The following is a 20,547-nucleotide window of genomic DNA, read 5'->3' as shown; positions in this document are numbered from 1 at the left end:
TGGCTCTGACATGTCTGGGGGAGGTACAGCCCCAATGACGGGAAAAAGGTTGTCACAGATGGGCTTTAAAAGAGCAATTCTCTAGAATACATACAAGTCACATGATCACTGCGACCGCTCCCTCCTACAACCGATGTCGGGACGTGGAAAAATACTCATACTTGGCCAAAACCGCCATCTCCGGATAACTTTATCCCTGCTAAGGCCACGGCTTAGTCTCCGCTGGAGATGTCCTATGCAGATATAGACAGGACAAAGCATTCCCCGTTTGTATACATTGGCTGTGGAGGACCCCCTTAAACCCAACGCCAAACAGACATTCACAAGTGCACTTATCTCCTACACACAGCAGGGGGGGGCTGCAGGCTGCCAGAGAGACAATCCGGAGCCTGTTCACCTTCCAACTGCAAGGTGGCGCTATGGTCAGCCCTTTTCACCTTGTTGGCACAGCACTTACGGACGCCTTTTGATTGGAAAGTGGGTTAGCTCTTATAAAAGCCTTTTTATCTTTTGACTGCTAGGTGGCGCTGTTTTTAAAGGCGCGTTTACACCTTTTGACCACTAGGTGGCGCAGTGCTTACAGGAACCTTTTCAACAGACTACATTTAACCTCAAGGTGGCGCCATGCCTATAAGAAAAAAAAAAAACACTTGGCACCAAGATAAAGTGGAGGGCACCGTTTTGGACTACGCCTTTGCTGATGAGCTCATGATGACATCACTGCGGTCGTAGTCCTAATATGGCGGCCTCTGCTGTGTAGGAGACAGGTGCACTTCTATATATTATACGATATATATATATATATATCGTGTACTCTATGGACCAACGGCAATAAATAAGGCATTTGCCGGACTCACCTGGTGAACTGGTACCGCTCAGACACCAGTGATCCGGAATAAACCCGGGCGCCGTGTCAGGTCACATGATACTGATGTAGAAGATTCTGCAAAATTCCGGACCTGCTGGTGTCTAGAAATAACCGGATATTATATGAAGCATCCCCTGATATATGGAGAAGGGGGCAGACGAAGGAGAAATGTGCCTGGTATATTACTCCAGTGGAGGGCAGCTAACAGAGAACAATAGCTTGTACTGACCCTAAAGGGGTTGTCCAGGTTTATAGAAATAAATCAAAATCATTGTAATCACCAGTCCTATAACTTTCTAATAAAAGTTGTGTTTGAATGTCTCACAATTTTCAAGATCACTGCTTGCTGTCATTGAACAGAACCCTGGCTCGTCGCATTGTAGCAGGACTCTATTGTGGTGAGCCTTGTGTCAGTTGAGGACGGGTTTCCAGCCTCTGGTTCTAAACATGGTTGTTCTTATTCACTGACAGCAAGCAGAGATGAAAATGGTCAGGAACTGAAACACAAAATATATTGGAAAGATGCAGAACATTTCATTTTACAATGATTAAGCTGTGTTTATATAGGACTGGAGAACCCCCACAATACTGTCACAGGGGTACGGCCCCCCCCACCCTGAAAATACAGCGGGGGCATGATCTGCCCCTCCTGTGCGGTCACTGAGCTTACCTGACCCTAAAGGCACTGAACTAAGTCTAGAGGTATCACCTGCATCCTGGGGATCCGATGGGAGTTGTCTGCTTTCCATCCCTGGTAGAAATCAATTGTCACAAGTTACGATGCCGGACTATTGGGCATTACAAGCGGATGGCATGGCGAGATTGATTTTTCCCAGCTCGGTGATAATCCAGCCTTAAATTAACATTGAGTCATGGCTGACAATCTGGTTACTATGTAAACTGCCTAACAACTGCAATCTTTTTAATTTCCCTAGCAACCAGTCTGTCTTTGGTAACTTGGGTGAAACGGCACAGAACCGGTGGCAAGGCTTGGTAGGACTGAAATCGAGAAGGAGGGGGCTGCTAAAAAACACTGTGGGCATAACTAGAGAACTTCCTAAAGGTGCCCACTGGGGGGCGGCAGAGCTCTCTGGGGTAGCTTATGTCATGATTCAGAAACCTATGTACAGTGTAAACGGCATAGTGAGGTAATATGAGCGGGCGCTGCCACCAAGATTAGTAAACAAACCCATAGGAAACGGCTCCAACCGGTCTCCTCAGCGAGGAATTGTCTTTATACGGGCGCGGATCTGGAAGAGGTAGATGAGACTTGGCACGGGGTAACAGCAGACTGGAACAGAAGACCATTCCTACGAGGTGGCTGGGGGAGGGGGTGGCGATCGTCTAGGTCTTACGGGTAGATACAAGTTTTGTGCTTGATGACCGCCCCCCGCCGTCTTGTTCCACGCTCCCCTCACCCGCCACCAGCTTCACATTTTATTTTTATAGAGGGATCGTTCTGGTTTCCACCGGGTGTGGAATGGCGCAGTCTCTGATCCTGAGGTAAGATGCTCTGTCGTTGGACAAATGGAAGAGGATAGCGTCAAAACCGGGCAGTATAAAAATGGTAACCGAGGCCTCGAAATACGGTAAAAAAAATTTAAAAAAAAGATGGCGCCGAATGTTTTCTCCGGGTATTATATGAGGTAAGATAAGAATCGGTCTCACCGGGTTTATTTGAAGGCTTGGTGAAACTGAGGCAATGTCGTGGGGTTAATGTCTGAGGTGTAATGGGGCAGATCGCTGGCGCAGCTGCCGCCAGGTGCCAGGAATTGCTGATTTTCCGTCATGGTCATCTCCGGGTTGGGTAATGGGAGGTTACAATGAGGGAAACTGACGGGAAAGAAGCTGAGGAAATGGTTGAAGTCTATGCCCGAGGACAGGGGATCGCACAGCGCGGAGAGGTAAGACTCATCCAACGCGGCCTGCGGAGTACATGGCGCCAGGTCGGGCGAGGTGAGGGACAGCCCCCCAGACCCGTCAGACATGAAAGGATCCATTTCACTTTTGGGGAAGTATGAGGTAGACGTGAACTGGAACCGGTTCGATGGGTCGGTGGAGAAGGCGGGCGTGCTCTCGCTGGGGTAACTGAGCCCTAAGGACAGTGAGGTTGGCACCAAGGACTGAGCGATGCCAGTGTTGGGCATTGGCTGAAATGGCGTAGTGTACATCCCCGCAGGGATCATGTCTCTTGGCTGCATGCACATGACGGACCCCCACTCTTCCTTCACCACTGCGGATTGGCAGCTCATGTGGCTCAGGTCGTCTTGAGGTTCCGTCTTGATTCGAGGGGCTTCCTCACAATGGCTCTTCTTCATGTGCCGCGTCAGGTGGTCCTTGCGTCCAAACATCTGGGCACAGCAGTGACACTGGAAATCCTTGCGGCCGGTGTGCACCACCAGGTGTCGGCGGACGTCCTTGCGGGTGTAGAAGCAGCGGTCGCAGTGCTCGCAGGGGTACTTCTTCTCCCGGTTGCCCATGGACGGCCGGTGGTTGTGGCTCTTGAGGTGCTCCAGCACTGACTGGCGGTCTCGGAAAACCTGTAGGCATATGGCACAGCTGAGGTCTCCCCTGGCGATGGCGTGTAAGGCGAGGTGGCGGCGGTGGCCGTATTTGGTGCTGTAGTTTTTGCTGCACTCCGGGCACTGTAGGGCCACGCGGTTGGGGTTGTGGGTCTGCAGGTGATTCTTCAGGTGGTCTTTGCGGTGGAACATTTTTCCGCAGTGTGAGCATTGGTGGGATTTCTGCATAGAATGAGTGGCCATGTGCCTGCGGGGAAGAGCAGAAGCTTAAGTCACATACAATGCCCGCGACTACCGAGCCCGCGTCTAACCCGGCCCGCGTCTAACCCGGCCCGCGTCTAACCCGGCCCGCGACTAACCCGGCCCGCGACTAACCCGGCCCGCGTCTAACCCGGCCCGCGTCTAACCCGGCCCGCGTCTACAGAGCCGGGCAACTCTTACCAGAAACGCATTTACAACACAAAAACTAGTTGCACGTCACGGTTTACGTTTTTCTGCGACGAAGTTGGCGCCAAAAACTCCTTATTAAGACCCCACACACACACACGACCGTAGTTTTTATCTGTAATTACGGATAATGTGCCGACACCTTTCTGTATATATTCGGATGTGTCCGGGCCGTAGAAATTATCCGCTAAATATAAAACATGTCCTATTCCCGTGTCCGCGATTACGGCACGGACTCCCCATAGAAGTCATGGGGCGCGTTCAAAATTGCGAACGGCTACGGATGTGCATGTGTAGCCGTCCGTAATTGCCGAAGCGTTGCTATTCGATAGGGGATTCCCCAAGGAAATTGCGCCTGAGCGATCATGTGACCTTTTCGAGGGGTTGGGACGTGTTGGTGACATCATTTGCAGCCTCCCTTTTTTTTCCCGTGGATTCGTAAATACGGACGCACTGCGGATCAGATTTGTGGAGCGACACAGATATGCGGATGACTACGGATCCGTATTTGCGGGCAGTAAGAGACGCCACGGTCGTGTGCATGGGGCCTAAATATGGGCCAATATTCCCACACATCACTTCTCACCCTCATGGTCCAGTCTAAGAATGCCGAGTGACCCTCCAGTACCCCAAAAAATGTGACTGTACATTGTAAATGTATAGTTAACTTTCCTGCCACCCCCGCTCCCGAATTATTCCCGATATCCGGCTCCCCCGATTTCCGGTGGCCCCTGCAGAATCCGCTATGTAGAACTTCTTTAGAAGTCGGATATGCTGCCCCACCCCCTCCCATGGATCAGTGCTGATTACATCGACCCCTGTGTCAGCGCTGTGTCCAGCAGGACCGACGTCATCAGCGCCGGTCCATTGGGGGAGGGGGGCATCTCAGACATCTAAACTAGCCCTAGATAGGGTCTGAGACTGCAGGGGCCATCTTGAAAACCGGGGGACCGGAAATCAGGAATAATTCGGGAGCGGGGTGGCAGGATTGTTGACGATACATTTTATTTTATTTTTTGGGGACTGGAGGGTCACTTTAACCATTTTCAAGATCACTGCCTGCTGCCAGTGAATTTAAACATTCTTTTTTAAATCCAGAGGCTGAAAACCTGTATAGACCTAATACTTCTCACAGCTGAGGGTTTGTTACAATTGTATCCAGTCTAGACAATCCTCCTGTGAGCTAAACCTTCTGGACTCCGTACTGATACATTTTTACCTGCACTGATACATTGTAGCAAACAACCTGGACAGGAGAGAGATTTTTGCTGCTGATTTACATAGCTTATAATGGGATTGCCAGACTGATACACTGTAACAAACCCTCAGCTGGGAGAAGTATTAGGTGAGGATACGGTTTCATTCTGTGACTGTAGAAAGGAAAGTGTCACATTCATTGACAGCAAGCAGAAATTTAGAAAATTGTGTAGAAAATAGTCGTGAGTGGCACCCGCTCCCCCCCCACAACCTCGTCATCACCTATAACGCTTTTCCGTCTATAGATGGCGACCGCCACATTCCTTCCGACATTAGACCGTGGCATCGAATGTAAGGTGGTGGGGCATGGTTAGGGGGTACATGGAGAATGTGGGGTGCCCATTTCCGTACCTGCACAACTTGTATTTGGATGCAAACGTCTTGTCGCAGAGCAGCTGGGGGCAGGTGAACCTCCGGGGGAGGGGTGGGCTCTCCTGCTCACTGCTACAAGGGGCGTCATGCAGGATCCTGCTCTCGCCCGGGTCGCCCTCCGCCTGGGGTTTGGCCTCCGCTTTCCACTCGGTGTTGTGATCGTTATTTGCAGCATCAAAGAAAAGCGTCTTCATGGCAGAACCACTGGTGACACGGCCACGTGCGCGATCATTTCCCCATCGGTGCCAACGCGGTGCCCGTCCTGGGGAATGGACGACATATAGAATAAAACATCACGTCCCTGCTGTTAAGTTCATCTGGTCCTGGGAAAGCTGGGTGACAATTAATTTGGACATGTCATCTCCAGCAGAGGTGGTGGTCCTCCTTCCTCCTCCTCCGCAGTTTTGCCATTTATAATCGTGGGAAAGTTGGGTGACGACCCTTGTGAGTGCGGATAATGATTGTCACCCAGCTTTCCCAGGAACAGATATAGAGGAGTGAAGAAGATGATGGCGGTCTAATATGAGGGGTCACATGACACGGGCGGCTCTTACCTGATGCTGAAGATCTGGGATCAGCCCTCCGGGGGGCAGCGCAGGAGACGCCGCAACATCTTCCAACCTGCAAGAAGAAGACCCAAGAATCAGGGGCGTCCAGCGATGAGGGGGGGTGCAGGGGGGTACACATGGCAGTATATAGGGGCATCTTAATTGCGGTGTATATGTGGGGGGTCTCGTGTGATTTATGGGGGTATTGGGGTGTATATGTGGGGGTCTCGTATGATTTATGGGGGTATTGGGGTGTATATGTGGGGGTCTTGTGTGATTTATGGGGGTATTGGGGTGTATATATGGGGGTCTCGTATGATTTATGGGGGTATTGGGGTGTATATGTGGGGGTCTCGTATGATTTATGGGGGTATTGGGGTGTATATATGGGGGTCTCGTGTGATTTATGGGGGTATTGGGGTGTATATGTGGGGGTCTCGTATGATTTATGGGGGTATTGGGGTGTATATGTGGGGGTCTCGTATGATTTATGGGGGTATTGGGGTGTATATATGGGGGTCTCGTATGATTTATGGGGGTATTGGGGTGTATATATGGGGGTCTCGTGTGATTTATGGGGGTATTGGGGTGTATATGTGGGGGGTCTCGTGTGATTTATGGGGGTATTGGGGTGTATATGTGGGGGTCTCGTTTGATTTATGGGGTACTGGGGTGTATATGTGGGGGTCTCGTATGATTTATGGGGGTATTGGGGTGTATATGTGGGGGTCTCGTGTGATTTATGGGGGTATTGGGGTGTATATATGGGGGTCTCGTATGATTTATGGGGGTATTGGGGTGTATATGTGGGGGTCTCGTATGATTTATGGGGGTATTGGGGTGTATATGTGGGGGTCTCGTATGATTTATGGGGGTATTGGGGTGTATATATGGGGGTCTCGTATGATTTATGGGGGTGCATATGTGGGGGTCTTATATGATTTATAGGGGTATTGGGGTATATATGTGGGGTCTTATATGATTTATGGGGTATTGGGGGTCTCAGTTGTGAGCAGTGGTTTGGGTTCATACGTTGGGGGATCATATTTACATGAATGTTGGTAGTTTTGGGGTACACATGTAGGGGGTTATGTACCAGTTATACGGGTGTTTGCATTAGTCAGACTTTGGGGGGTGATGGTATTGAGGGGTGCGGAGGGTCGGTAATATTAGGGTGTATATAGTGAGGGGCACATACATAAGGGCTGTAGATGTGATGATATGCGGGTGTATGTGTGGGGGTGTCGGGCGCTCTACGTACCCCGTTATTCCGCTTCCCGCCGGTTCCGTTATCCCCCGAGGCCGCAGGACGGAGCTGTGTCCGCGGAGGATTCTGGGAGGACGTGACGTGGAGAGGAGCGGCGCAGACTGGGGGCTCCGGGGAGAAGGACACTGATCCTCCGGGGACGGGGGAGATCACGCGGCGGTGACGGTGCTGTCTGAGGCCGGGCCCGGGGTCTCTGCGTGTCAAGGCCTCCCGGTCACCCACCTGCCTCCACCAACATGGCGGCTCCTCCCGCCCGGCCTCAGTTCTGCCTCCGCTAACATGGCGGCGCCCGGGGGAATGCTTCCGGCCGTGATGGAGCCGCTGATCCTGCTGCTGCTCCTGACACTCCCGGGACTGCACCGGGCAGAGAAGGAATGGGACCCGGCCGGTTATCTGCTGTACTGCCCCTGCATGGGTGAGTCCTGGGGGGGACACTCTGTACACTGACTCCTCTCCTGGGGGGGGGGGACACTCTGTACACTGACTCCTCTCCTGGGGGGGGGGAGACACTCTGTACACGGACTCCTCTCCTGGGGGGGGGACACTCTGTACACTGACTCCTCTCCTGGGGGACTCCTCTCCTGGGGGGGGGGACACTCTGTACACTGACTCCTCTCCTGGGGGGGGGACACTCTGTACACTGACTCCTCTCCTGGGCGGGGGACACACTCTGTACACTGACTCCTCTCCTGGGGGGGGGACACACTCTGTACACTGACTCCTCTCCTGGGCGGGGGACACACTCTGTACACTGACTCCTCTCCTGGGGGGGGGACACACTCTGTACACTGACTCCTCTCCTGGGGGGGGACACACTCTGTACACTGACTCCTCTCCTGGGGGGGGGACACTCTGTACACTGACTCCTCTCCTGGGGGGGGGACACTCTGTACACTGACTCCTCTCCTGGGGGGGGGACACTCTGTACACTGACTCCTCTCCTGGGGGGGGGACACTCTGTACACTGACTCCTCTCCTGGGGGGGGACACTCTGTACACTGACTCCTCTCCTGGGGGGGGACACTGGGGACACTCTGTACACTGACTCCTCTCCTGGGGGGGGGGACACTCTGTACACTGACTCCTCTCCTGGGGGGGACACACTCTGTACACTGACTCCTCTCCTGGGGGGGGGACACACTCTGTACACTGACTCCTCTCCTGGGGGGGGGACACACTCTGTACACTAACTCCTCTCCTGGGGGGGGGACACACTCTGTACACTGACTCCTCTCCTGGGGGGGGGACACTCTGTACACTGACTCCTCTCCTGGGGGGGGGGACACACTCTGTACACTAACTCCTCTCCTGGGGGGGGGGACACACTCTGTACACTGACTCCTCTCCTGGGGGGGGGGACACACTCTGTACACTAACTCCTCTCCTGGGGGGGGGACACACTCTGTACACTGACTCCTCTCCTGGGGGGGGGGGACACTCTGTACACTGACTCCTCTCCTGGGGGGGGGACACTCTGTACACTGACTCCTCTCCTGGGGGGGGACACTCTGTACACTGACTCCTCTCCTGGGGGGGGGACACTCTGTACACTGACTCCTCTCCTGGGGGGGGGGACACTCTGTACACTGACTCCTCTCCTGGGGGGGGACACTCTGTACACTGACTCCTCTCCTGGGGGGGGACACTCTGTACACTGACTCCTCTCCTGGGGGGGGGGGACACTCTGTACACTGACTCCTCTCCTGGGGGGGGGGACACTCTGTACACTGACTCCTCTCCTGGGGGGGGGGGGACACTCTGTACACTGACTCCTCTCCTGGGGGGGGGGGACACTCTGTACACTGACTCCTCTCCTGGGGGGGGGGACACTCTGTACACTGACTCCTCTCCTGGGGGGGGGGGGGACACTCTGTACACTGACTCCTCTCCTGGGGGGGGGGGGACACTCTGTACACTGACTCCTCTCCTGGGGGGGGACACTCTGTACACTGACTCCTCTCCTGGGGGGGGGGACACTCTGTACACTGACTCCTCTCCTGGGGGGGGGGGGGACACTCTGTACACTGACTCCTCTCCTGGGGGGGGGGGGACACTCTGTACACTGACTCCTCTCCTGGGGGGGGGGGGGACACTCTGTACACTGACTCCTCTCCTGGGGGGGGGGGGGACACTCTGTACACTGACTCCTCTCCTGGGGGGGGGGGACACTCTGTACACTGACTCCTCTCCTGGGGGGGGGGACACTCTGTACCCTGTCCCCTTTCCATGACGTCAGCCTCTATACACTGATGTTTAGTCTTCCTCGCCCTCCTCCCTTCCTCTTCTTACCCCTGGGGCATCTCCTCCCCGTCCTGCTCCGCTCGGCTGCCAATACTCCGTCTGCTCCACAAATACAGATTTTATTTCTGCCGCTGCGGCTCAGTCTTCTGGATCAGTGGTGACTCCTCCATACAGAGGAGCCGGGGACGTGTGCACACCACCACAGCAGCACAGATTGTTTTAGCTTTTACATGTGGGAAAGCTTTATGTGCAGCGTATTAACGCGGTGAGATGATCGTGTGGTTTTTCTTCTTTTGCGCAGGGCGGTTCGGCAATCAGGCGGATCACTTTCTCGGTTCTTTGGCCTTTGCCAGGATGGTGAATCGGACCCTGGTGGTCCCGCCGTGGATTGTTTACAATCATCATCGTCCTCCATACACTAACGTGAGTGCTGGGAATCAGTGGCTCTACAGCGTCTATGCCAACCACTCTGGCAGCCATCTTGTGGTTGTCGCTGTAGTGATGGGGGTTACATTGACCGGCGTCCGTGTGCTCCTCTGCAGGTACATTTGTCGTTTGAAGAGTTCTTCCAGCTGGCTCCCCTCCGCCAGTACCACAGAGTGATGAGTATGGAGGTCTTCATGGAGACGTTTGCTGCCAAGTACTGGCCGCCCGACAGGCGCGTGGCTTACTGTTTCACATCGGCCGCCCAGAGGAGCCCCGATAAGAAGAGCTGCCCCATGAAGGTGAATGATGGTTGTGGCCCTAGCGGTCAGCGCCGCTTCTCTGATGACATTGATCCCCACCCCCGAGCAGCCTCCGCGTATTGCGTAGCGACCGTTATGGTCACCTTAACCCTTTCAACGCCAAAGATGTCCTACTAGAATTACGTCATGGCTGTGAAGTTTGTTGACCAGGAACGGGGTTGCCCGGTCATGGACTACTACCACTATCATCTAATGCCCCTTTGTGTAGATATTACTTTTAACACCAGGGGGGCGCCATAACACGTGTGCAACACCAGAGGGCGCCACAACAAGTGTAATATTTAGGTGTGGGAAGACCCCTATAATCGTTGTTTCCTTTTCGTTGCAGGATGGGAACCCCTTTGGCCCTTTCTGGGATCATTTCCATGTGGACTTCGCTCGCTCGGAGCTATTTGACAGCATTAATTTCAGTGCTTATTACAAAGACGTTTGGCAGAGCCGGTGAGTGACGGGAGATGAGTTATCCACCCACATATACACTAGGCTTAGGAGACCCCTTCGATCACGCCGCGATCACTCGGAGCGATCAATGGGATTGGGGAGCGGGAGCGAAGCTGTCCCGTGCAGGACATGTTTTACAGCGCCGTGGTGGGAGACCCTTTTATGATGGCTATTAAAAGGCGCATTGGCGATCGTAACGGGTTAAACGCTTGGCGCGACTTGTGTTTTGGCGCTAGATCTTGGTATCAGAAGGCCAAATCTAAGTCTAGCTGCAATATTTGGGGCGCAGCACTCATTTAAATCTGGGAGCAGGATGAAAAAAAATACTTTCTGGGTATGTGTAGGGGAGGGGGAGGAGGGGAAGCTGCAAGTGAGAGCAGGAAGAAAGGTCCCAGCGGGTTACTAGGGGCGGGACACAGGAACTTTTCTTCATCTTCGACTTACTTTAGGAGGTATGGTGTGTCTCATGCTCTGCAAGTTACTTTTCGATGCAATATTGCATGAAGGCGCCCATGAATGTTAAGTGCTGGATGGTATTTTCACAACGTGCCAGGTTTATACTATATAGAAAATCAGTTCCTGTAACTCATGGCAGCGAAAGGGTTAATCCTCATCCGATAATCCCGAAAATCTGATAATCCAGAGCAAAGAAATGTTATTATGACATGTTTTGTCTGAATAGAAATGTATTGACATTTTTCAGGTATCCCGCCTCCACGCACCCCGTTCTCGCCCTCCCAGGGGCGCCGGCGCAGTTTCCGGTGCTGGAAGAGCACATCATTCTACAGAAGTTCCTGGTGTGGTCTGAGAAGATGGTCCAAGAGGGCGAGAAGCAAATTGAAGCCCAGCTCGTCAGACCCTACGTGGGGGTTCACCTGCGGATCGGCTCCGACTGGGTGAGAATTTACATGTAATTTACCATACCAGACACTACATGCAGGAAGAAAAGTGGCCCCAGCACGTTGTCCCGAGCCAAAATGAAGATTGTAAAGAGCAATTTCCAGTCGACGTCTGTTGTAAAGATATTTCTTGGTTGTATCGAGCCGCAGGCGTTGTGACCCAACTTTCCTAGAGTCCTTAATATCCCATTTGTTTTGTTCTGTAGGCAGATTTGTCATTCAGGATTCCAGGAAAGTCGGGTGCTTACTAGAAACAGCGCCATACACTTGGTTGTGGCTCTGCCTGGTACTGCAGTTGAAAGTGAATGGGACTGGGCTGCAGTACCAGACACAGCCACAACCAAATGTATGGCGCTGTGTTTGGTAAACAATGAAGGGAACGCGGCGCTAGGGAGACGAGAATGTCGTATTACCGTTGACCAGATGCTTCCGTGTTGGAATTAATGGCGCAATACATTGATCAATATGGCGCCATTTTTTCCATGTCTTTTTTCGTAGAAACCCCTTTTATCCCACGTCATCGATTTTCCGCTCCTCCTACAGGTTAACGCTTGTAAGATGCTGAAGGACGGTACGGCCGGCCCTCATTTCATGGCTTCCCCTCAGTGCGTTGGGTACGACCGTCAGAAGGCGAAGCCGCTCACCATTAACATGTGTCTGCCCGACCTCAAAGAGATCAAGCGGGCGCTGACTCACTGGGTGAAGAGGACCAAAGCGCGATCCATATATATCGCTACCGACTCCACGTCCTACGCTGCCGAGCTGCAGAAGGCTCTGGGGGAGAAGGTGAGCGTCTTCACAGCTCCTTATTATCTTTCGGGTTTTACCTAGACACTTTTTTTTTCTTGTACTGATCTGGAGATACATTATGTTTTATACTCCAGTCACAGCCAAAGCTGCGTTCACAAGAGCTTATGACTCACAGCTACCTGTTGCATCCTGTTGTTGGGGATTTAGAGTAAAAAATCTGCTAATCCGAAACCCGTCTGGAGCTTCTAATAATTTGGAAGCCAAGAAAAAATAGTCCCAGGACGGATTGTGGTGTCAATTACCTGATAATTTGGGGTAGCACTCATTGGGGTAGCAGCTGTTCTTACTGCATACCCTACATTTACTATAACCGCCCACATTCCTAGCGCTGTTGTCCCAGAGCTAACAGGAAAGCAGCAGAATTGTGAATGCAGCTCTGGAGCTAACTAGAGTACAAGTTTTTTATTTTACTGGTTGTCTAAACATTTTTCTCTTTCTTTTCCCTGTAGGTTAAAGTTGTGAGTTTACAACCAGACGTGGCCCAAATAGATCTGTATATTCTGGGCCGGTCGGATCATTTCATTGGGAACTGCGTGTCGTCATTCACGGCGTTTGTGAAGAGGGAGCGGGATATTCAGGGGAGGCCCTCCTCCTTCTTTGGGATGGATTCATTGGTTAGGATGCCGGATGAGCTATGAGCGAGCGCGGCATGGACGACACCGCCGGGGACACCTAACCTGTGGCCCCTCAGTATTATAAGGCCTTGTTCACACCGCGTGTATTTGACGCGGTTTACGCGCAGAAAAACGCTGCAAAAACGCTTTAAGCTTCCCATTGACATCAATGGAAAAACGCATTGTAGTGCATATGACGCGTTTTTTTACGCTCGCGTGTGTAAGAACGCGTTGTGTAAAAAAAAAGCGTCGGGTCAATTCTTGGTGCCGAAAATGCATCTACTTCCCGTAGTCAATGGGAGTCCTAATTATGCGCCCAAAAACGCCTGTACTTTAAAAAGCACTTTGCAGAAACGCTAGCGTTTTTGACGCGTTTACACGTGTTTTTTTTGCGCGCCGTGTGAATAAGTCCTTAAACAACCAGCAAAGGGGTCCGGTCCTATTCCTCCCACCCTGAGAGATGCCGACAACGTCTGATCAGTGGGGTCCGAAAGCTCAGCTCCCACCAAGGGGAATAATACCCCATATGATATTTTCTTCTTAAAGGGGTACTCCAGCCAAATGCATATATCACCTATCCACTGAAAGTGGGGGTCCGCCTGCCTAGGACCCCGCCGTTTCCGTCAGTGCCATAGAGTTTGAAAGGGACATGATTGACCGCCGCTCCATTCAATCTCCTCTTCGCCGCGGTTGGGGGTCTCACATCCTAGTGATCAGTGGGGGTCCGACCACTATCTAACTTTTATTACTTACACAGTGGATAGATGATAAATGATTCCGGCTGGAATACCCTTTAAAGGGACATTCCTCTTAAATAAAGGGCACCCTACTGAACCCATTATGTAAGTGACCCTCCGGCTGTCAGAAGCGACTACAGCGACACCTTCAGACCTGTTCCTTCAAGTCTATGGGGCAGGGAAACTAATCAGTCAGTCAGCCTTCATGCTACTTCTGACAAGAGGGCTTATTGAGGGGCGTGACACTTGATTTGCCCCTCCCCCATCTTAGTTGGGGACTAAGGGGACTAATGCCTTATTGTACAGGGTGACACATTCCCATTGTGCCTACATGCTTAGGAGCTGGTACTTCCCATCATTTGTCCAGTGGACACCTTCACCGACCATAATCCGGACCCGCCGGGGGCTCCTGAGGAGAACGTGTCCGGTTGTTAAAGTCGCAGCGCACATAAATCTTTTAACATATTCCTGTTATTTTGTACTTATTTCTTTAATAAAAAAAATAACAATTTTAGGAATGTATTTATTCCCCCCCCCCCCCCCCTGGTTTGTGTTTCCCGGCCCAGCTTATATACTTTACGTTTCCTCACCATTTTTAAAATCTCTGTCTGCTGTCAGTGAATGGGAATGTTCTTATTTAGATGCAGAATCTGAAAACTTGTATAGATATAAGGCCTAATTCACACAGAGTTTTGTGCCCCGGTTTTTGATGCGGAAGAGGATCAGAAACTGCGCCAAAAAATGCCCGAAATCGCCTCCCATTGATTTCAATGTGAAGTGGAGGCGTTTTTTTCCCACGAGCGGAAAAAAGCAACTCATGGGGGAAAAAAAGCGTCCTAAACTTTCTTCCCACGTTTTCAGGTTTTGCTGCGCTTTTTGCCCGCGGTGCTCAATGGCTGCGGCCGAAAAACAACTGCGAAGAAAGCGCAGGCCGGTTAAAATCTGCCTCAAAATTGCTGAAGGATTCCTGAGGCAGATTGTTCTGCCTGCAAAAAAAACTCCTGTGTGAACAGGGCCTGACACTTCCCAAGACTGAGGGTTTGCTACAATTGTATCCAGTCTAGACAATCCTCTGAGAACAAATCTCCCTTGTCTCCTGAGAGTTTGGTACAATGTATCTGCAGATACAACGTATGGGCCTGAAGTCCAGAGTTGGGGCCTCTTCACATTTGCGTTCAGTGTATCTATTGCTCAGCAACGTCCCAGGAGCAGAACAACAAAAATACCGGAAGCGCCGATTCCTTTCCATGACGGAAACTATTGACTTTAATGGGGTCCGTCGTTTTACCAGAAACAATTTTGCAGCATGTTTTCCGGTATTTTAGGCCGTATCTGTGACAGAGGCCTCTAACGGGGGCTCCACGCAGGTGTGAACAGGCCCTTAGTTTACAGAGGATTTACGTAAATAGGGTAAATTTTTGCGCAATTGCGTAAAATTTGATAGCCCAAGCAGCAGACGCTACTCGACTGTGGTCCCGGTCCACTTTCATATGAGGCAGCGGGGCGTATGGGCCGATCCCCTTCGCCATAGACCACACAGGTAGATGTGCCATCAGCCGTACCCCTGTAATTACATGTGTCCACCCCAATACAGACCCCCTGGTGTGCTACTACGGCCCCTGTGACACTTTGGCTGTTAGAGGGGCTTTCCATTCCCCACTCAGACACCCATATTCTCTAATGAGGTCAATGGTAAAGAGTTGTCCTGACAATACTGAGATCCGATCCCTTGAAGTTACAGGCCCAAAGCCTGAGGCTGCACTACTGAGGTGATTTCTGTCTTGTGGAGTGTTGCCATGACGACCTGGTGTAGATAAATCACCATCCGCATCAATATCTACATCCTCCCTGGTAGTTGTGTGGATGGTGATTTGGATCCGTCTCCATGACAACCCCTCTTACGGAGTGTAGTTTAACTACGGTTGCCAGCGCCATTCTGAAACTGCGTCTATGGGAACCTTCAATTTTCCATACATTTTATTCCCCAATTTACGTCAACGACACAACAGCGTGACGTCAGTCCCTAGAAATGGCGCGCAAGTACGGTGACCGATTCATGTATGGGGCCTATTACGTCCAGAAAACCTGCGGTACTGCAAGTCCCAGCATATTCTAGCATCTCAGGAGATTGGTGATCCATATATGGTAAAACTATGAGATTGAATACTGAAGCACTGATGTAGGGGGACTACAACTCCCAGCATTGACAGATCAGCAGGGAATGCTGGGAGGAATACAGCTGTCACCATCGGGCGAAAAGACTGCAGCATATGGGCGTAGTTCTACAGTATGGGCGTGGTCACGCTGCCGTTTCTAAGGAAGTACAAGCCGAGGCCTGTTAGCCGTTACTAAGGAAGTGAGCGCGTCGTCGCCGGGCCTGTTGCTAAGGAAGTGAGAGCCGGCGGTCAGTCGGCATCCGGCGCCTGGACAGAGTGACCTGCTGCCGGGACATGGCAGGTGAGGGACAGATCCTGGGGGTCACAAGGGCTATTGTAGGGGGGAGTCTGTACACAGCGGGGCGGCGGCCGGGCACGGGAGCGGGCAGCAGCATGGCCTTGGTGCAGGGAGCACAGGAGGAGGCAGGGTAATGTATACCAGCTACCGGGCGCTGCTGTATTCATGAGTGCCTCTGGGTGTGCCACCTAAGTACCAGCTCATAGCTGCCAGCCTGATGTGATGATGTCATACCGACCTTGCTGAATGATGTCATAACTAGTGTCTGATGTGATGTCATACCTACCTGATTCACTGACATGTCCATGTGCTTGATGTGATGATCTCATACCTACCAAACTGAATGATGTCATAGCTAGTGTCTGCCATGATGATGTCCTACCTAACTTATTTAGTGACATCGTGTCTAGTGCCTGGCCTGGTGCACCTGGTACACGACGTGATGAGGTGATATCTGGTACACGACGTGATGAGGTGGTATCTGGTACACGACGTGATGAGGTGATATCTGGTACACGACGTGATGAGGTGGTATCTGGTACATGATGTGATGAGGTGGTATCTGGTACATGATGTGATGAGGTGGTATCTGGTACATGATGTGATGAGGTGGTATCTGGTACATGATGTGATGAGGTGGTATCTGGTACATGATGTGATGAGGTGGTATCTGGTACACGACGTGATGAGGTGATATCTGGTACACGATGTGATGAGGTGATGAGGTGGTATCTGGTACATGGTGTGATGAGGTGGTATCTGGTACATGATGTGATGAGGTGATATCTGGTACATGATGTGATGAGGTGGTATCTGGTACATGATGTGATGAGGTGGTATCTGGTACATGATGTGATGAGGTGATATCTGGTACATGATGTGATGAGGTGGTATCTGGTACATGATGTGATGAGGTGGTATCTGGTATATGGTGTGATGAGGTGGTATCTGGTACATGATGTGATGAGGTGATATCTGGTACATGATGTGATGAGGTGGTATCTGGTACATGATGTGATGAGGTGGTATCTGGTACATGATGTGATGAGGTGATATCTGGTACACGTTGTGATGAGGTGGTATCTGGTACATGATGTGATGAGGTGATATCTGGTACATGATGTGATGAGGTGGTATCTGGTACATGATGTGATGAGGTGATATCGGGTACACGATGTGATGAGGTGGTATCTGGTACATGATGTGATGAGGTGATATCTGGTACATGATGTGATGAGGTGGTATCTGGTACATGAGGTGGTATCTGGTACATGGTGTGATGAGGTGGTATCTGGTACATGACGTGATGAGGTGGTATCTGGTACATGATGTGATATCTGGTACATGATGTGATGAGGTGATATCTGATACATGACGTGATGAGGTGGTATCTGGTACATGATGTGATGAGGTGATATCTGGTACATGATGTGATGAGGTGGTATCTGGTACATGAGGTGGTATCTGGTACATGATGTGATGAGGTGATATCTGGTACATGATGTGATGAGGTGGTATCTGGTACATGACGTGATGAGGTGGTATCTGGTACATGATGTGATGAGGTGGTATCTGGTACATGGTGTGATGAGGTGGTATCTGGTACATGACGTGATGAGGTGGTATCTGGTACATGATGTGATATCTGGTACATGATGTGATGAGGTGATATCTGGTACATGACGTGATGAGGTGGTATCTGGTACATGATGTGATGAGGTGATATCTGGTACATGATGTGATGAGGTGATATCTGGTACATGATGTGATGAGGTGGTATCTGGTACATGATGTGATGAGGTGATATCTGGTACATGACGTGATGAGGTGATATCTGGTACATGGTGTGATGAGGTGGTATCTGGTACACGACGTGATGAGGTGGTATCTGGTACATGACGTGATGAGGTGGTATCTGGTACATGATGTGATGAGCTGGTATCTGGTACACGACGTGATGAGGTGATATCTGGTACATGATGAGGTGGTATCTGGTACACGATGTGATGAGGTGGTATCTGGTACATGATGTGATGAGGTGATATCTGGTACATGATGTGATGAGGTGATATCTGGTACATGATGTGATATCTGGTACATGATGTGATGAGGTGGTATCTGGTACATGATGTGATGAGGTGATATCTGGTACATGATGTGATGAGGTGATATCTGGTACATGATGTGATGAGGTGATATCTGGTACATGATGTGATATCTGGTACATGGTGTGATGAGGTGGTATCTGGTACATGATGTGATGAGGTGATATCTGGTACATGATGTGATGAGGTGATATCTGGTACATGATGTGATGAGGTGATATCTGGTACATGATGTGATGAGGTGGTATCTGGTACATGGTGTGATGAGGTGGTATCTGGTACACGACGTGATGAGGTGGTATCTGGTACATGATGTGATGAGGTGGTATCTGGTACATGATGTGATGAGGTGATATCTGGTACATGACGTGATGAGGTGGTATCTGGTACATGATGTGATGAGGTGATATCTGGTACATGATGTGATGAGGTGGTATCTGGTACATGATGAGATGAGGTGGTATCTGGTACATGATGTGATGAGGTGATATCTGGTACATGATGTGATGAGGTGGTATCTGGTACATGACGTGATGAGGTGATATCTGGTACATGGTGTGATGAGGTGGTATCTGGTACACGACGTGATGAGGTGGTATCTGGTACACGACGTGATGAGGTGATATCTGGTACATGATGAGGTGGTATCTGGTACACGATGTGATGAGGTGGTATCTGGTACATGACGTGATGAGGTGGTATCTGGTACACGACGTGATGAGGTGATATCTGGTACATGATGAGGTGGTATCTGGTACACGGTGTGATGAGGTGGTATCTGGTACATGATGTGATGAGGTGATATCTGGTACATGATGTGATGAGGTGATATCTGGTACATGATGTGATGAGGTGGTATCTGGTACATGACGTGATGAGGTGATATCTGGTACATGATGTGATGAGGTGGTATCTGGTACACGATGTGATGAGGTGGTATCTGGTACATGATGTGATGAGGTGATATCTGGTACACGACGTGTTGAGGTGATATCTGGTACACGACGTGATGAGGTGGTATCTGGTACACGACGTGATGAGGTGATATCTGGTACACGACGTGATGAGGTGGTATCTGGTACATGATGTGATGAGGTGATATCTGGTACATGATGTGATGAGGTGGTATCTGGTACATGGTGTGATGAGGTGGTATCTGGTACATGACGTGATGAGGTGGTATCTGGTACATAAGGTGGTATCTGGTACATGATGTGATGAGGTGGTATCTGGTACATGATGTGATGAGGTGATATCTGGTACATGACGTGATGAGGTGGTATCTGGTACATGATGTGATGAGGTGATATCTGGTACATGATGTGATGAGGTGATATCTGGTACATGATGTGATGAGGTGGTATCTGGTACATGACGTGATGAGGTGATATCTGGTACATGGTGTGATGAGGTGGTATCTGGTACACGACGTGATGAGGTGGTATCTGGTACATGACGTGATGAGGTGGTATCTGGTACATGATGTGATGAGGTGGTATCTGGTACATGATGTGATGAGGTGGTATCTGGTACATGGTGTGATGAGGTGATATCTGGTACATGATGTGATGAGGTGGTATCTGGTACATGGTGTGATGAGGTGGTATCTGGTACATGACGTGATGAGGTGATATCTGGTACATGATGTGATGAGGTGGTATCTGGTACATGGTGTGATGAGGTGGTATCTGGTACATGACGTGATGAGGTGGTATCTGGTACATAAGGTGGTATCTGGTACATGATGTGATGAGGTGGTATCTGGTACATGATGTGATGAGGTGATATCTGGTACATGACGTGATGAGGTGGTATCTGGTACATGATGTGATGAGGTGATATCTGGTACATGATGTGATGAGGTGATATCTGGTACATGATGTGATGAGGTGGTATCTGGTACATGACGTGATGAGGTGATATCTGGTACATGGTGTGATGAGGTGGTATCTGGTACACGACGTGATGAGGTGGTATCTGGTACATGACGTGATGAGGTGGTATCTGGTACATGATGTGATGAGGTGGTATCTGGTACATGATGTGATGAGGTGGTATCTGGTACATGGTGTGATGAGGTGATATCTGGTACATGATGTGATGAGGTGGTATCTGGTACATGGTGTGATGAGGTGGTATCTGGTACATGACGTGATGAGGTGGTATCTGGTACATGATGTGATGAGGTGGTATCTGGTACATGATGTGATGAGGTGATA

At 50.6% G+C, this 20,547-nt stretch overlaps 3 protein-coding genes across 5 annotated transcripts in view; 2 read left to right on the top strand and 1 right to left on the bottom strand.

Moving 5' to 3' along the window:
* Positions 1 to 2,526: 2,526 nt before the first annotated feature.
* PLAGL2 (PLAG1 like zinc finger 2) lies at positions 2,527 to 7,643 on the bottom strand. Of its 2 annotated transcripts, none has more exons than XM_075846070.1 (4): positions 7,276 to 7,643; positions 6,021 to 6,087; positions 5,446 to 5,728; positions 2,527 to 3,637 (listed from the first exon to the last, which is right to left on the bottom strand). In XM_075846070.1, the coding sequence occupies exons 3-4, from the start codon at positions 5,658 to 5,660 to the stop codon at positions 2,542 to 2,544; spliced, it is 1,311 nt and encodes a 436-aa protein (XP_075702185.1). In that variant the 5' UTR covers positions 5,661 to 5,728; positions 6,021 to 6,087; positions 7,276 to 7,643; the 3' UTR covers positions 2,527 to 2,541. The 2 variants fall into 2 exon arrangements, with proteins under 2 accessions (XP_075702185.1, XP_075702186.1); XM_075846071.1 differs by lacking the exon at positions 7,276 to 7,643 and adding an exon at positions 7,213 to 7,233.
* Positions 7,345 to 14,283, top strand: POFUT1 (protein O-fucosyltransferase 1). Its single transcript, XM_075846072.1, has 7 exons — positions 7,345 to 7,696; positions 9,824 to 9,945; positions 10,065 to 10,247; positions 10,597 to 10,709; positions 11,413 to 11,605; positions 12,152 to 12,394; positions 12,868 to 14,283. The coding sequence occupies exons 1-7, from the start codon at positions 7,561 to 7,563 to the stop codon at positions 13,054 to 13,056; spliced, it is 1,179 nt and encodes a 392-aa protein (XP_075702187.1). The 5' UTR covers positions 7,345 to 7,560; the 3' UTR covers positions 13,057 to 14,283.
* Positions 14,284 to 16,112: 1,829 nt separating this feature from the next.
* KIF3B (kinesin family member 3B) overlaps positions 16,113 to 20,547 on the top strand; it is a 31,959-nt gene continuing 27,524 nt past the window's right edge. The window contains exon 1 of one of the 2 annotated variants that reach the window (XM_075846470.1): positions 16,113 to 16,226. The gene's annotated coding sequence lies outside the window, so the exon portion shown is untranslated. The remainder of the gene's footprint in view (positions 16,227 to 20,547) is intronic. The other variant, XM_075846469.1, reaches the window with a different exon arrangement.

The sequence above is a fragment of the Rhinoderma darwinii genome, chromosome 13 (genome assembly GCF_050947455.1).
Source record: "Rhinoderma darwinii isolate aRhiDar2 chromosome 13, aRhiDar2.hap1, whole genome shotgun sequence".
In the NCBI taxonomy this organism is placed as follows: Eukaryota; Metazoa; Chordata; class Amphibia; order Anura; family Rhinodermatidae; genus Rhinoderma; species Rhinoderma darwinii.
Note: the sequence above shows the minus strand (reverse complement) of the source record. Positions and strands in the feature narration are given on the sequence as shown.